General features: G+C 35.1%; 1 protein-coding gene across 3 annotated transcripts in view; it reads left to right on the top strand.

Annotated features, from left to right (window-relative positions):
* The window catches only part of EFL1 (elongation factor like GTPase 1), a 71878-nt gene that overhangs the window by 1113 nt on the left and 54383 nt on the right, over positions 1-16382 (top strand). For 2 of the 3 annotated variants that reach the window (XM_083849619.1, XM_083849618.1), the window contains exons 3-12: positions 20-87; positions 266-350; positions 1938-2071; positions 2690-2827; positions 3595-3809; positions 6444-6567; positions 7473-7549; positions 7680-7816; positions 8264-8386; positions 11381-11480. In XM_083849619.1, coding sequence (XP_083705745.1) covers positions 20-87; positions 266-350; positions 1938-2071; positions 2690-2827; positions 3595-3809; positions 6444-6567; positions 7473-7549; positions 7680-7816; positions 8264-8386; positions 11381-11480 — 1201 coding nt within the window. Of the gene's footprint in view, positions 1-19; positions 88-265; positions 351-1937; positions 2072-2689; positions 2828-3594; positions 3810-3880; positions 6363-6422; positions 6568-7472; positions 7550-7679; positions 7817-8263; positions 8387-11380; positions 11481-16382 lie in introns of those variants that run through there. The other variant, XM_083849620.1, reaches the window with a different exon arrangement.

Genomic DNA, 16382 nt, shown 5'->3' with positions numbered 1-16382 from the left:
AATCTGTTTTCCTTTTTAGGTAAAACTACTCTAGCTGATTGTCTGATCTCTAGCAATGGAATAATCTCTAGCCGCTTAGCAGGAAAGGTAGAGTTACACTCTCATTTTTAACAGAATTCTGGTGTGTATGCGCTGGGATTGTAAATAATCTACTGCTAGTCTTGCTAAACCTTATTTTCGCACAATTACAGTCTTTGACAGTTGATGAGTAACTTGTGAAATAATTCCACGGATTTATCTCCTGTTCTCTTGTTTTTGTACTCAGCTGAGATACCTAGACAGTAGAGAAGATGAACAGATCCGAGGAATAACAATGAAATCTAGTGCAATTTCATTGCACTTTAAGAAAGGTAAGTTGTTGATGCTGGCAAGTATAAACTTTAATATATATTTATTTTTTTTCCCTGCCTCTTCATTATTGCTGCTGAGATCTTTTCCTCTGCAACTTTTGAATCTCTCAGCGTTAGGCCATTGTTCTGCAAAGACTTAGGCATGTATTCGACTGTTAGCCAAGATAAAAAAGCTCTATCGCAGTGTTAGGAAAATGGTTTTAAGCGTTTGCAATAAGCAAGAGAGGAGCTGCCAGCTGGATACTTAGGTGTACTCAGTATAGTATTCTGCAGCTTCCAATTATTACATTTCACAGTTTCATGAGCTTCAAAATTTAAAATCTGCTGTTAATATTTTCATAGAGGACGTAATTTCAGTTTTGCCTGTTTTTGTGCTTAAACCACAGTAACTAGCTAACTTTGCAGTGTAGAAATATGAGAACTTGACTTGTTAAATTCTAAGTGAAGACAATTAGAATAGTTGTCTCCATCTTTTTTTTTTCTACTTAAGATATGAATCTTTATGTTTGATCTTAAGGCTTCAAATACTGTCAGTTAAAGCAAGAACTTCCTTCAAAAACCAACAATTTTTTAATGATTGTGCACAGTCTATTGTGTACAAGATATTCACTGCACTCATATTATTAAGATGCAAGTTATACTCTGCTGTGAATTGTTCAGAGTTTTATATAGCATAGCTATACTGACTCCATGTTCCTCACCAGTTTTACCTTCAGCTAGGTGAATCATAAACATGATGAAATACATTGCTAACAGGCTTGTGCAAGAAAAAAAAAATTGCATGACCCTTAAAAGCCACCATAAGTCATCTTACTATCGCCATTTCAGCTACATACGATTATAAAGCACAGTTGAGATCAGCGATCTTCCAGCTAAGCGTTGCAGGCTAGGTCTGTTTTATTATTGTCTCTGAAATGACCTTACTTTACTAGTTAGAACCTTTTATGTCTGTTGTTTTTCTGTTTTATTGAAATTTAGATTCTAATATAAATTCTTAAACAAGAAAGTTAATTTCTTCTTACTTTGGTTGTGGTTGATGGTAAATGCAATAAATTCATAAAATACTGACTGGGGTCTCTTCAATAAGCAGAAGTTTAGAGGGACAGTAGTTTGGAAAACATTGGAAAAAAACTGTTTTTAATACCTTAGATGTTTTCATACTATGGAGTCATGTGTTTTATTAAGAAAATCTCAAATACTGAAATAAAGCGTTTTATTAAGAGTATAGGGTTTACTTTAATGACAGTCTATTCTGGTTTATCCTTAAAATGCAGACTGTGGGGAAGTTGATCTATGCTTTAGCTATTGATCTATTTGTAATGCTGCTACAAGCTAGTTTTGTTTGTTTTTAAGGTAGTTGGACATTGAAAGGTGAAGGCTCGCATTAAAGATAGGTGAACTTGAAATTGCTTAGGCATAAGCCACTAGATATCATGCTGCTGCAGTCTTCCTGGCATATTTGTGTTTTTTCTTTAACATAATAGTTACTGCAGTTTTTGCCCCTAGAAATTAATACTAGTTGAGCACAGTATTAACAACGTGGCCCAAATAAATAACTGTTCTGAAATATTTATTGTTTGATCCTAGGTGATCAGGAGTATCTGATTAATTTAATAGATTCCCCAGGGCACGTGGATTTTTCTTCAGAAGTATCTACTGCTGTCCGACTCTGTGATGGTTGTATCATAGTGGTGGATGCTGTTGAAGGAGTCTGTCCACAGGTGAAATAAAGTATATTAAATTGAGAAAAAGGGTAGTGAAGAGCAAGTAACCAAACCAGAATTGCGTATATGTCTTAAGTATATAACATAGAAATAAAAGATATGCTGCTTTAAGAAGCTATGAACAACTTCTAATAAATGATAGTGTACTTGAGGTCTGAAAGAGGATAGTTAGTTTCCTGGTTTTGCTAGTTAATTTCATAGTACAGCTGGTGAGTGGGTGTTAGGGTTGAAACAGTGAGTATATATTTTTTCTAGTAATAGATTATTTGTGTAAAGACGAAATAAGTGTGTTAAGGTAAATTATTTAGTAACTTTGTGTGCTTATAGGGTAATGAAAATGGGAAAAATAATGCAAAATAACATTGAGTTTGTTTTATTCATGACTTGCTTTTGTAAGGAGCGTGGGCTTTTTTGCTATTAAAATACTTTCTGCAGAATTCTATAATAACTAACACTATGTACCATCGAAGTCAAATGCTAAGTTGACATTCAGACCAGAACCTTATTATGTGTTTAATTAAATTTTAGATTTAATTGTCATTCACTTTAACATTCTATGTCCTGAGATATCAAGCTTTCTGTAATGGATTTTTTAAACTCTTATTTTCTTAATAGACTCAAGCAGTTCTACGGCAGGCTTGGCTAGAAAATATTCGTCCAGTATTGGTGATAAATAAAATTGATCGCTTGATTGTAGAGCTCAAGTTCACCCCTCAAGAAGCATACTTGCACCTTAAGAATATCTTAGAGCAGGTATTTATACCATAGCATCATGTTCACAAAACAGATTTTGCCGTGGGTTCCCCCTGCCTTGTCTCCATTCTTGAATTAAAGAGACTGTCATTTTCAGTGGCTTATTGCTGGAATAAACTTGGCACAGCAGAACCAGTTTTTCTTACAGGCACTACAATATCTAGTCTAATTTATTTTCTTTCTAGTTGGCTCTGAGGTTCATTCAGAATGCACTTGATAGAGAAAAGAGAATCAAATGCCGCTTGACAGAGAGTCTGTCTTTTTTAAGAGATAATGTGTTGTATGTTTTGCTCTGTTGCATTGCTTAAACTGGGGATAGATGAGGAATGTCTTTAGACTATTCTTGATAATAATGGATTTATGCAGGGATTAAGTTAATTTGGAGGCAGTTAAATTGCCTTCAAACTTTTTTGAGAGCTTTTAAACAGCTACCTACATGGTTTTCCTTTGCCCTCTTTGTTGTTTACTCGTTGGCAGTAATATTTATATTTCATCATTCCCTGTTCTGAGAAACAAAGTGTGCTCCATATAATACTCTATATCTGATTCAATCTTGACATGGCTGACTGATCTGGATAGCACACCATGCTAGTCTATGCCAAATACACAAAGCCCATGTTTTAAATTTTCAAATGAATCACAAGTGCACTAGTTATTAAAACAACAAAAAATGTTTATATTTTGGAGGGTGGGGGTATTGTATTTTAATTGCAATTGCTGTGAAAGAGTGAACAAATCTTTGTATGTTTTTATATACCCTTCCATAGATCAATGCAGTCACTGGAACACTCTTTACCTCTAAAGTTTTAGAAGAAAGAGCTGAGAAAGAAACAGAAGGTGAAAATATTTCAGACACAGCGCTTGGAGATCAAATTTATGACTGGAGTGCTGGACTGGAAGATACTGATGATTCCCATCTCTATTTTTCGCCAGACCATGGAAATGTGGTGTTTGCCAGTGCAATTGATGGATGGGGTTTTGGGTAAGTATGGTACTTAGTTAATGCCCTTTTTGATTTTTTTTAATTGATCTCTGCAAGTAATCTCAAATTTAAAGTATTTTGAGCTCCTTCATGTTTCTAAAGATTTTTGACATTTTTTCTGTGATATGCAACTTTTTATCTGTTCTAATATATTTTAACATTGAACAGCTGAAAAGACTGCCAGCTCTGGCCTGTGATTTGGAGACCTATGTTATTCTTACACAGCAGCTGCTTAGCCCACTGTAGCGTTCAGCCTAGCCTGGTAAACTTAGTGTGTTGTTAATTACTTACGTTCAATAGGCTTTACCAGACTTGGCTTAAAACTGCAGCAGCACAAGAGCTGTTTCGCAAGTAGGCTGGACCTTCCAGCTACAGGGCTGGTGAAGTTTGTAACAAGCATAGAACAGACAGCTGGCATCGGGGCAGCAGTTTCAGCTGTTCAATTCTGCCCAATATAGTTTTGGGTCACAGCATTACTGTGGTCTTTTTTTTTTCTGCATCAGATCTTGTCTTGTCTTTGAAATTGTGTTTGTTTTTAAGTGTTTATGCTTATCAGTCTTAATCTAGCCTTTTTTTTCCATTCTTTTCCTCATTCAGGTGCATTTTTTATCTCCTTTTACCTAATATCTTTATGCTTGTTTCAGCAGTTACCATTGCAGAGATATTTAAGTAAAATTAAGAAACTTGGAGCAGAACAATTTCAGAAAATTATCAGTATTACTGTATCTGAGTTTGTGATCAGTTCTGGTTTTCAGTCCTGTTCTTGGTAATTAGTTTTGAAAGGTAGTATGCTGTAGTAAAGATTACACGTGTTCTGATTGCTGGCCGCAAGGTGGAGTCCTTGTCTTCATCATGACTATATAATTAAAAAGATACACTCAGTAATACAGTATGTCTTTAATGTTGCAAAACCTTAATAAAAAAAAAAAAGGATTAAAACTTGTATTTAAAGTTCATTGAATAGTTTGTAATTAACTCAAACATTTCTTATCACTGCAGGAAAAAGGAAAAATAAAATGGGTTACTTTAGTTTAATTATCTGCTATGAATAATAACGTATAAAAAAAACAACCAACAAACCAGCATATAAGTTGTGTAAAGAAAATTGAAAGCAAATCTTCAGATTCTTGGAATATTCTTCAGTCTGAAATAGATTTAGTTGTAGAAGATGAGTGAAGGCAGACATTTTCGTCTCTGAAGGCTAGAAGATTCTTATCAGATACCTTTGGTGGTCCACACATAAACACACACCTTATGGGAGCAGAGAGCTTTGCGTATGGTGCCCACAGCCATGACTAGGCAGTACTACATGCTGCTTTCCTGCTTTATGTCACACTATGCTGGGGATACCCAAAATTCTCCCTGATTGGATCTCCTTTTGCTTCTCAAGGTACACAGCAACACTGCGTATCCTGAACTGTTGTGCAGTATGGCTCTGATGCTGAAAATACCACCTTGTAGCTGCTTTCTGCTTTCCTACACCTGGGATGACTGTATGCCACAATGTCTTCTTCCTTCCCTGCACACCCTGCTCAGCTGTGCAGTGCAACCCACTCCCTTTTGCCAAAATCACTGTCATTTCTCATTCAGTTTAAGAGCTGTCTCACACTCTGGTGTCTCTAGCTGGAGAGAGAGCACACTGAACATATGGCAGGGAGCAATGGAATTTTTAGTATATTCAGAAGGTGTAGGAATGTGTCCCCCTTTTAAGGAAAGAAGTTACCGGATTGGCTAAAGAAGTGTGTGGCTAAATAGATCTCATAGGTATTTTTTAGGTGTGTAGAAATCTGACACTTCTGGATTTCAAATAAGAGGTTATCAAATATAATTACTATGCAAATAGAATTGTTCCAATTGTGAACAGTTGTGTATGTTTTTGTTTCTGCATGCATGGGATGAAGATATGTAGAATTTTTTTCTGTTACTGTTTACTGAATATATTCAGTGGGGAGACCGCAGAAGCTTCAGAAGTCCCTCTTTAGGTCCTAAGCAGCCTACTTTTATTAATTCATGGGCTCCAATGGAAAACAATTGGCTTTTCCTTTTAATATTACAGTTTCTGTATTATTTTATGGGCTAGACTTGATATTAAAGCAATGCTCTAAACCACAATGCCTAAAGTAGTTAACTTAAAAAGTAATTGCTATCATCTGAGGGCTGAAGTTTGGCTAGAAAGAATACTTGATTTTTAATTTTTACCATTCTAGTCACAGGTTGTAATTAGAATGCATAAGGTAACCTCTTTCTTAGAATAAGTTCAAGAGTCATGACTTAAAATATTTAAAACTTTTTAAGTTATATTTTTGATGTTGTGTGGTTTTTTCTTGTTTTCTGTTTTTTACTGGGGGAGAGTAGTATATGGGTATTTATTTCATTTAAACAAATTCAGTCTTCAAGCTGACTTAAAACAAAAATGTATAAATATTGCTGACATTTTTAAGCTGTTGCCACTGAATGTTTTTGCAGGTACAAATGTTAAAAAATGGGAGCTAAAGAGAAGGCAATTGGAAAAGTGGGAGCAAAACAAAGACTTGAGATATGTATGATTTTCATGTAAGCTATCACTTGCTTAGGCTGATAAACACCTGTAAACAACATTACGCTTTTATCAAGTTGCCTTTTGTTTTCTTGCAGCATTGAGCATTTTGCAAAACTGTACAGCCAGAAGATTGGAATCAAGCCTGCAGTGCTTCTGAAGACTTTATGGGGAGATTATTATCTAAATACAAAAGCAAAGAAGATAATGAAAGGTGATCAGGTAGGGCAGTTGTCAGAAATATTACTTGTGGTTTATTTAGTTTGTTTTCTTTTTTTTTTTTTTTTTTTTGGCCAACTGCTCATTTTGCGGTTTGAGAATTGATCACAGCACCTGTCTAGTCAACATTTGTGGAAGCATAACGTTACTATGGTAGCCTTAGAAATGAGACCATTCAAAAACTTAACCATTCAAAGGCTACAGGAAAGAACTCTCATCCAATTTATAGTGCTCACTGTTGCTCTTAAATCTCTCTGCTCACAAAATAAGAGGCATTCCAGCTTCAAGGATTCAGGATAGAGTAAAACATACGAGATGAATGGAAGACTAGCAGTGTAGGAACCTGAGTAGCGAGTTGGCCTCTGTCATCTGACTTGAAGAGTGCTTCAGCGGCTAAGGATTTAGGATTTTGGGGTTCAGCTGAGGATTTAGGATTTAGAAAATCTTTTGCCTTAGTGAGGCCCCAAATTGTAATTGAATGCTGTACTGAGATACTGGCCTGAAAACTGCTTTTGTCTTGCATTAAGTGTTTCTACCACTCAAAGTTAGAAGGCAGGACTTCCTCTGTTTTCATGTAATGATTTATTATTTGTTTTTTTTTTAAGAGGTGGGGGTTAAGTGGTGATAACTGGGCTCAAGATAGACACGTTCCATATTTGTCAGACGCTTTTTCTGAAATTGCAACCCTTGTTCTGCGCTTCAAAATTCCAGGTTTATTTTGTGGCTTATAACATCATTTTTATTAAACTTTTGAAGTAGGGATCATGTGTAGAAACAGGCAACCGGCTTGATTTTTGAATGAAGGTTTTATCTGCTTCTTATGAAAATGATTAGTTAGAAGTGCAGTCTTAAGCCTGTTGTAAAAGCAAGGAATTGCTGAAAATTAACTAGTTTGTTTGTTTTACCAGTCAAAAGGAAAGAAACCTTTGTTTGTGCAGTTGGTGCTGGACAACATATGGAGTCTATATGAAGCTGTTACGAAGAGGTGAGAAGATCCTATGAAATCTTCATGGAATCACTTTCCATGTGCCATGTTGATTTTTGAAATACTCAAACAAGGAATGTTATAGATGCTTGTTATGCATTGCTAATATGGCTTGTATTTTCCTGTACAGAGACAAAGAAAAAATTGAAAAGATAATCACCTCTTTGGGATTGAAAATTGGTGCACGGGAGTCACGGCATGCAGACCCCAAAGTTCATCTTAATGCCATTTGTAGCCAGTGGCTACCAATATCCGATGCAGTCCTCTGTATCCTTAAGAAAGACACAACTTTTTGTTCTATTGGCAGTTTGTAGACTTGGAAGAGTGCTCACATAACACATCACAAACTGAAATATGATTTTCTTCTATTCATGTTTATGCCTACGCTAGCTGGACTGATTTTCTCAGTCATAGTATTAAGTTACATATCTACGGTTAGTATTATATTTCAACCAACTTCATGCTTCAACATCCACCTTTTTATTGGGAAAGTACTCTATGAAACTGGAGGTATTTTAGCAATACTACTTTTATTACATAGTTTTATGTACAAATGTTAGCGACAGAGCTGGATTTTAGCTGTCTGTTGTTGATGGCAGTTAATGCATGATATTGTTGATTTAGGGAAATAGACATTGAAGGCATGCTTCCTTTTATTTCTATTCAGTAAGGAAATATAAACAGGTTCTTTATGTCCTTAGCAATGCGCTTTAGCCATGGTGTGTAATAAGCTTCCCAGTCCTCTTGACATCACTGCAGAAAGAGTGGAAAAATTGATGTGTGTTGGAGCTAGAACATTTGATTCTTTACCACCAGAAACTCAGGAACTGAAAAGTGGTAAGTGTTCTGCCATTAACATTGAAGTTGTTTCAGTCTTGGTTGTTTTGTTTGTCTTTGGATCATAAGATGCATAGTAACCTCTACTTAGATTCATGATTATTTTACCTGTGGTAACATTGATGTTTATCAGTGACATATCATAGTAGTATGTTTTATTTTTATTCCTTGTATTTTTCTTTAATGCCGTATGTTCATGGTTTTTAGACAACTGAAGCTGCAAATGATGTAAAGTCTAAGACTCCAACTGGGGATTTGGGGAGGTTATGAGGTTAATGCTTGTATTTAGTTCTAAGCAGCAGAGTTCATCATGGAACTCATTTCAGCCTAGAGAAGAGGATATTGAGGGCAGGCCTCATGGCAGCCTGCAGCTTCCTCACGAGGGGAGCAGAGGTGTAGGTGCTGAGCTCTGCTCTCTGGTGACAGCAACAGGACCCAAGGGAACAGCATGAAGTTGTAACAGGGGCAGTTCAGACTCGATGTTAGAAAAAGGTTCTTCACCAAGAGGGTGGTCAGGCAGTGGAATGGACTCCTCAGGGAAGAGGTTATGGCAAAAAGTCTGCTGGAGTTCAAGAAGCGTTTGGACAGTGCTCTCAGACATGCGGTTTTATTTTTGGGTGGTCCTCCATGGAGCCAGAAGTTGGACTCAATGATCCTTGTGGGTCTCTTCCAACTCAGGATATTCTATGATTCTAAGATTCTAATTGAGCAATAATAGAATGCTTTACTGTCTTCTGTATTAAAAACATTTATTATTAGCTGTTAGGGGCTTGAACTTAGGTTTCATATTTACAAGTACATTGGTTAACTAGGTCCAGGTAATCTAAACTAGGTCCAGCTAGGTCCAGATAATCTAAAATGAAAACAATTTTCTGTTGGATTTATTGCAAGTTAGCTTATGTACTGAAAATTGCTATTAGAAGTAGTAAGATGTAGCCTAGCTATCACCTCAAACATTGTCATTAAGTATTTCATCTACGTTTTCATAGCTCAAGATATAAATTGATTTGTTAGTAATTTTATAACATTCAAGAATGAGAAAAGATTAGTAAATAAAAGTAAGAGCCAAAAGACTTCCAAAGCAACAAATGTATTTCATTATCTGGAATGTAAAATGAAGGTACAAAATCCTGTTTTAAGGATTTTAAGTTTTGCCATTGACTTCATTGAGATCAGGATTTCATGCCGAGTTCCTCCTCAAGAAGGGTTTAGCAGTATATTCAGGTGCTATGTTGAACATTGGGATGTCTGTAAGCAAAAGTAAGCAAACATACATAGTAAGTTTGTTAGTCACCAAGTCCTGTGCTACAAAATTTTGAGAGACTGGGAAGACCTATAGAAAATAACTTTTCTACAAGCAGTAATAGAACTATATATAGGCAGTAGTGAAAATAAACTTATTGTACTGAATGCAGAAAATTTCATAACATGTTAGTATTCTTTTTTCTAGTTGTGTATTATTTGTAAATAAAAACTGTGTTCGTACATGTTGGTCATAAAAATTCTGATGCCTTGAAAAGGAGAACTACTGACTTTGTATTCCTCAAAGACAGATGAGAGCTGTTGAAGCTGAACTAAGTATTCAACAAAATTGAAAATCAAAGTTGAAACTAATGGTGCTGATATGTTATTAGTCCAGTGGTGAACAAAGCTTGTAATTCTCCATATACATGTGGTAATCTCCTCTATAGGGTTGGAACTTCTGTATAAAATGATATTTTTCCCCCAGATTCAGTAGTCTAGAAAAGAATGTTTCCATATGGTCTTTTCAAATAGGTATGTACAGGGAAAAATAGGCCTCACATGTATTAATTTGTTTTTCTGAAAACTGTATTTCTAACTGAATGTGCTTTATAACAATGTATTTTGTTTTAAGGTAATGAATGTTCTTGGATACTTAAAGAATTAGTTTAATAAAAATTAGAAGAAGATAACATGCCTAAGCTAGTAACAGTTGAAAGAAAGGATTTCTGAAGTTTGGATGTGTAATAAAAGGTGTTTATAGAACAGTATTTAAAAGAGAGCTTTAAGAAATCTGAAGTGATGAGATGTCAAATGCCAACTTGAGATGTGATTGTCAAATAGACAGACTGATAGGAATTGCTTCTTGGGGTGAAGAAACTGATGCTTTTGTCCTTCACCAAAGTAAAACAAAGGTTCTATCCTTCAAACAGTATAGAATACACTTAAGTCAATTAGAAGAAATTTGCCTATATAAACTTGGATTTTAGTGCACTTGGTTATGAAAATAAGGAGTACATCACATTTTACTGAGTATCTTGTTAATTCTAAGTTGTAGTCTTTGCATAAGCACTTTATATATTCTTTTCACACATAATATAAAAGGCAGAAGAGAAGACGGCATTTTCTATGCTGATAAAAACTTTAAATGGTTTTGTCTGTTTGGGATTTGATGATGAGCTCCAGGTTTGATGAAAAGAATTGTTTATGGGAATTTCCTAAATTTTGAATGTGTTTTGTGTGGATCTTACGGCCTTTGAGAAAGATCCATTCCTGTAGCAAAGTTGCTGTAATTGCACAAAGACATGAGCATCTAGACATTTGTAGGACTTCGGCCTTTAATTTAAAATGAGGACGAATACTTTGAGGCACTGGATGAATAGTTCAGTCTAAATGTTAAACACAAAACACTGTTCTGTGTTTTTGTCATTGTAATCTAAACCAGCCTATGAACTCAATTTTAAATATCAAAACAGCATGTTTAGTTGAATATGTATAGTTTCTCATTTATTATGAGAAGTTCTGGTTTTATACTTTTGCTCATTTAAATTTATTGTGAAACATACTTGAAGATAGAGGTAGAGTTATCAAATGATATGGTTAGAGTAATTTTCCACTTCTGTTAATTTGTCTTTAGTATATTACTTATTGAAATAGGAGAGAAACACGAATTCCTATAAAATTCATGGAAAACTAATTTTGTCCATACTGCTGGGAAAAAAATGCAAATAATTTCCTTTTATGTTTGTTCAGCTTTTATGAAATGCAGTAGTGAAGGAACGGCCCCAGTTATTGTCTTTGTTTCCAAAATGTTTGCTGTTGATGCAAAGGCATTACCACACAATAAACCAAGGTAAGGAAATGTGACATTTAACTTCTGATCTACATTAGATACCTTCAGGAAATAAAGTTATGTTGCAAGCTTTGGCAAGATTCTCCTGCTATATTTAGCGTTGGTGTTGACTCACCTTGAATATTGCATGCAGTTCTGGTCATCACAATACAAAAAGGATGTTCAGGTCCTCGAAAGCATCCAGAGGAGGGCAACAAAACTGGTAAAATGGCTGAATCCATGTCCTGTGAGGAGAGGCTGAGGATGTTTGGGTCATCTAGTTTGGAGAAGAGGAAGAGAACAGGCAACTCATTGCTCTCTATGACTTTACGAGGAGGGAAGTGGACAGGGGAGGTGCTGGTCTCTTCTTCCTCATAACTGATGGCAGCATGTGCAGGAGCAGAACACAGCTGTGCCAGGGGAGGTTCAGACTGCACATCAGGGAAAACCTCTTTACTGTGAGGGTGGTCAAATGCTGGAACAGGCTTCTGAGCAAGGTGGTTGGTGCTTCGTGCCTGTTAGTATTCACAAGGCATTTGGATAATGCCCTTAAGCATATGTTTTAACTTTTGGTTAGCCCCGAAGAGTCAGGCAATTAGACTAGACGGTCTTTGAAGGTTCATTCCATCTGAACTATTCTAAGTTGTTTTAGATCTGTGAAAATAATTCACAAGTATCTGAGATACAATACAGTCTTAAGAAAGAGGTTTTCTGATGGAGTTCAAGATCAGATTTGTTTAATCATATGTTTTAGAGGATTTAGCAAATCTTTTGGGGATAAAAAAAAAAAAAGCATTTATTGGAGAGTAGTGCTTTTGTCCAAATAAACTGTCCTAGTGCATACATTGGATGCAGTTTCAGGATGTTTGGTTGAAAATACTGTTGAATTATAATGTTCTTTCATACCTTTTCAGTAAGCTTGTGTTTGCATGATCATGACAGCTTACATTTGTACCTAGAAGCATTTCCCTTCAAATCTGGCATAAAAGCTAAGCATTCATCCAGTCCATTGGAAGTGTAAAATAAAATGGGTTAATGGAGATGATCCAAACCTTGTATCTTAACTTTTTTGCACAGAACTGAAAGTCATTAAGTACTTTACAAGATTTTCTTCTTGCAGTTTTGGAAGATTTTTTGTTACAGCTTTCTATTTAATGGCCTCCTTATTTTTTCTGAGAGGTGGATCCTTCTTGATTTCATTTCCCTGACATACTTAAGTGCAATACTTTAGCTGAAGCTCTCTCTCTTTATGCAGAAGAAACATACTTTTCTGGTGAGTTTATAAGAATGGGATTCAACTTAATGTTTCATCCCTCTAAGCCTCTGAAACACTATCTGTATTCAACTTCTGTTTAAACTTTTCGTTTCATTTTTTCATGATCATAAAAACTCCAAAATTGTCACTGTACAGCGAAGTAATACAGAAGTTAATTTTTCTATAAAATTAAACTATTACTGATAAATATTTGTGCAAAAGATCATGTTGCTGTATTAACATTTGAAGATTTTTCTGCTTTTGTTTTAGGCACTCTCTAGACTTTTTTTGCTATCATACTTAACCTAAAATCATCCACACAAAAAATTATTTCCTGTGGTGTTTGACTTTAGGGGAAAAGTTGCATTGCACTTATGGATTGACCAAACACTAGATGGTGCTGTTTTTCTTCGAGTTCTGTCCTTAACTGGATCTGATAGGCAAGTTCCTGCTCAGGTATCAGTGTAGCACTGCTATTCCTGCTTTGCCTGCTTTCCCTGATAGGTACTCTCATTATTAGAGAAATTATTTTTCATTACAAACACACTGAGGTTAACACTTTCTGGCTATTCTACCACTGATCGTTACCCATTCTTTTTATTGGTTGGTATGAACAAGGTTCTTTGACATGATGAGGATGGAACATGGAGAGAAAGGTAGCTTTTACATTCACCAGACACAGAGAGCTTTGGACATATTTTCAAGATTTTAGTCAAAAAAAAAAAAAAAATGCAAGTCTACTGCAAGTCTTGTTTTGGGGTTTCACACAAAAGACTGTATATGAGAGATTCTGGCTTTCCCAGTACTAATGATACCGATTTTCATTCTGTGTGATTTGCGTACTTCTGCATGAGCACTCTGCCTTACGGATAAACTCTATCCAGGTCTTCTCCGATACTTGCCTTCTATCTTTCTCACTTGCCTTTTTTATTCTCTTCAGTCATTCCCATTCAGGTAGGGAGCTGTTTTATGTGTATGGTTATATGCCATGTGTTAAATTTTTTTCTTTTAAAAAAGAAAATGAGAGGAAAAAATTCCCCAAACTGAAGAAAGAGTATGTAAAAGAAATTTGCTATGTAACATGGTACGTGTATTTTGGTGCATAAAGTGTGTATGAGTGCCTCCAATTTTTTATTCAAATTATGCATTCAGTACAGAAGCTTATGCATTGTAAGTTCCTGGTTGTATTCTCTCTGTATATGAAAAAATGCACTGCTTAATTTTATTGGTTTTAAGAATACAAGTGAGATTCCATTTTTGTGCTGTGATGCATACTGTGTAACAAATCTGTAGTTCTGACCATCATTGATCTGGTTTGAAAGAGCTCAAGTTATTCATTGAGCTGAGTGAAGGATTATATTTAACTGAGTTCAAGTAATGCAGAGCTAGTCCAAAATACAAACAAAATACAAAACGTGTCTAGATAAGTCACTGAAAATTAGGTTTTTAGAGATGATAATGCAGAAGAGTGATAACTGGCCTGGAATTCTTTCTAGTAGACTTGTGGGGTATTAGCTATGGCTGTTGGCAATATGTCCTTTCCCCAGATTTCTTCAGTAAATAGAAAATTGTGGTGTTTTGCTTGATAGTTTGAAAAGTGTTTCTTGCAATCTTTAATATTATTCAATTAGTTACTAATTGTCTAGTATTAAAATAAACCATATGACTTTTCTGTGTGATAACCAGTCATTATCAGCACCATGTAATCTTGCTGATTAGGTAGCATTAGCGATTTTGTTTTGAAGTGACAGATTCTATTTTTTGAAAAATAGTAATATAGCTGAATGTGTTTTTTAGTTTTTTAGTTGTTAAGATTCTACAGGTAAGCAGTACTTGAAGAAACAGAAAAGGAGTTTGTTTTTTAAAAAGGAAGGAAAGATGGTGAAACAAAACATAGATGCTTTAAAAACATACTGTCTAAATGTGGTTCCTAAATATGTTTTGAATTATAATGGCCACTGTATGCTATTTACAGTTGCACAGAGAAGATTGTGCTTAACATAATTGAGTGTTGAGCTGAGTATTTGAACCAGAAGGATCAAATAAGGATCCATAAGAATGTTCCTTAAGAATTCCTGAACATAGGGAGGAATAAAGAATGCCTAAAATATGTAGGTTAATAGTGCATTATCATAGTGGTTTCATGTGGACCAATTTAAAAACATTAATACTTATTGTCTGTTTCAATTACCTGTAAATTTTCAAGGGACATAACTCTGTACTTGTGTGTTCTGATGTTTGACTGCCAAACAAACTGTCGGCTAGGTTATATGCATCCTTTTCAGTGTTGGATATTTTTAAGCACGTTAAAACATGTAAAAATCAGATTTTTTCCGTAGAGTGCTTGCTTGTTTTTTTTTTTTTTTTCTCCTCAAGGCTTACACTCTTCTACTTCTAGAGAGAATAAAGTAGATCCATGCTTCTGTTGTCTTTTTTCTCTCGTTTTGCAAGATAATACTGCATAATGCTATCTTTTTGTAATTTTCTTAGTAGCTGCAAATTGACTTTGCGGTTTTTATGTTTCGCCTTATTTCTGCCATCTGCTTGTAATATTTTTTTAAGCATAGGTTGGGGAAAGCAAAATGATTTAAGTTCAGGGTATACAGTAAATGATAAAGAGAGGAGTTTTAATTAAAACAACCTCCTCTGAGACTGCTGTTGGCAACTAATACCCTCTAAAAGGTGACTTTAAGAATCAGTAGATTTGATACTAAAATGGCTAGGTTTTTGCTTTTACTGGTTAAATAACAAAATTTGTCAGTTGTTGTAACAGTAGAAGATGTGGAAAATTAATTTGTGGTCAGGTTACAACTGGTTGGCAGCTTATATTTATCTTGCTCTGGGAAGGCTTGAAAAATGACTTCTATCTTGTACCACTATGACACTGAGGTATTTTCTTTAGCAGATTTTATAATGAAGTGAGAATTGTGCAAATATACTTTGTCTTCCAGTTTCTTCTGCCTGAACTTGTGAAATCATTTGCTAATTCCAACCAAATCAGACAGAGATGGAGAGTTTTACAGATACCAAGTTCCAGTAAATTTTGTGGAAATTAGTGGTTGGGCAGAGTAGACAAGTTAGGACCCTGCTAAAAGAGTATAGTGTGATTATACTTCACTTTAGATATTATAATATCTAAAACCAACAGAAAATAGGGCCAGACTGGCTTCTTATGGAACTGCTTGCTTCACGTAATAACACCAAGGTTATTTAGTGATGCTATGGTAATATCTTTTTTTCTGTGGTGTAGCTTGTTTACATGTCTTAAGCCAAGAGATTGTAGCGTACTTAATTTTCTTTCTATTGTTTCCTAAAGACTGTATTGTAAAAAAAAATTAAAAAATGTAAATCCTGTGATTGTTGCCCAGCCTTCAGCTGAAAACACTTTACGTTGTTGTGATCAAAGTACGAGAACATTTGTAAAGATCGCAGCTCTGTAAAAAAAAAATTACTATCTTCTTGTGAGTAAATGAATTTTTACATTTAAAAGCAATATGATTTTCAGTGACTTCACTTTGAGCCGAACCCATCATCTTCTGTTTGCATTAAACAGAAGTTTAGTTTGTACTAACTTGTAGTTGGTGCATTAGAAATGAATTTGACATGAGTCATCTGAACAGATTGTCAGATTTACAAGTTAACGTTTGAAGATGGTACCCAGTTATATA

The sequence above is a fragment of the Anser anser genome (assembly GCF_964211835.1).
Source record: "Anser anser genome assembly, chromosome: 10".
In the NCBI taxonomy this organism is placed as follows: Eukaryota; Metazoa; Chordata; class Aves; order Anseriformes; family Anatidae; genus Anser; species Anser anser.
The sequence above is the reverse complement of the archived record's forward strand: the minus strand, read 5'-3'. Positions and strand labels throughout refer to the sequence as shown.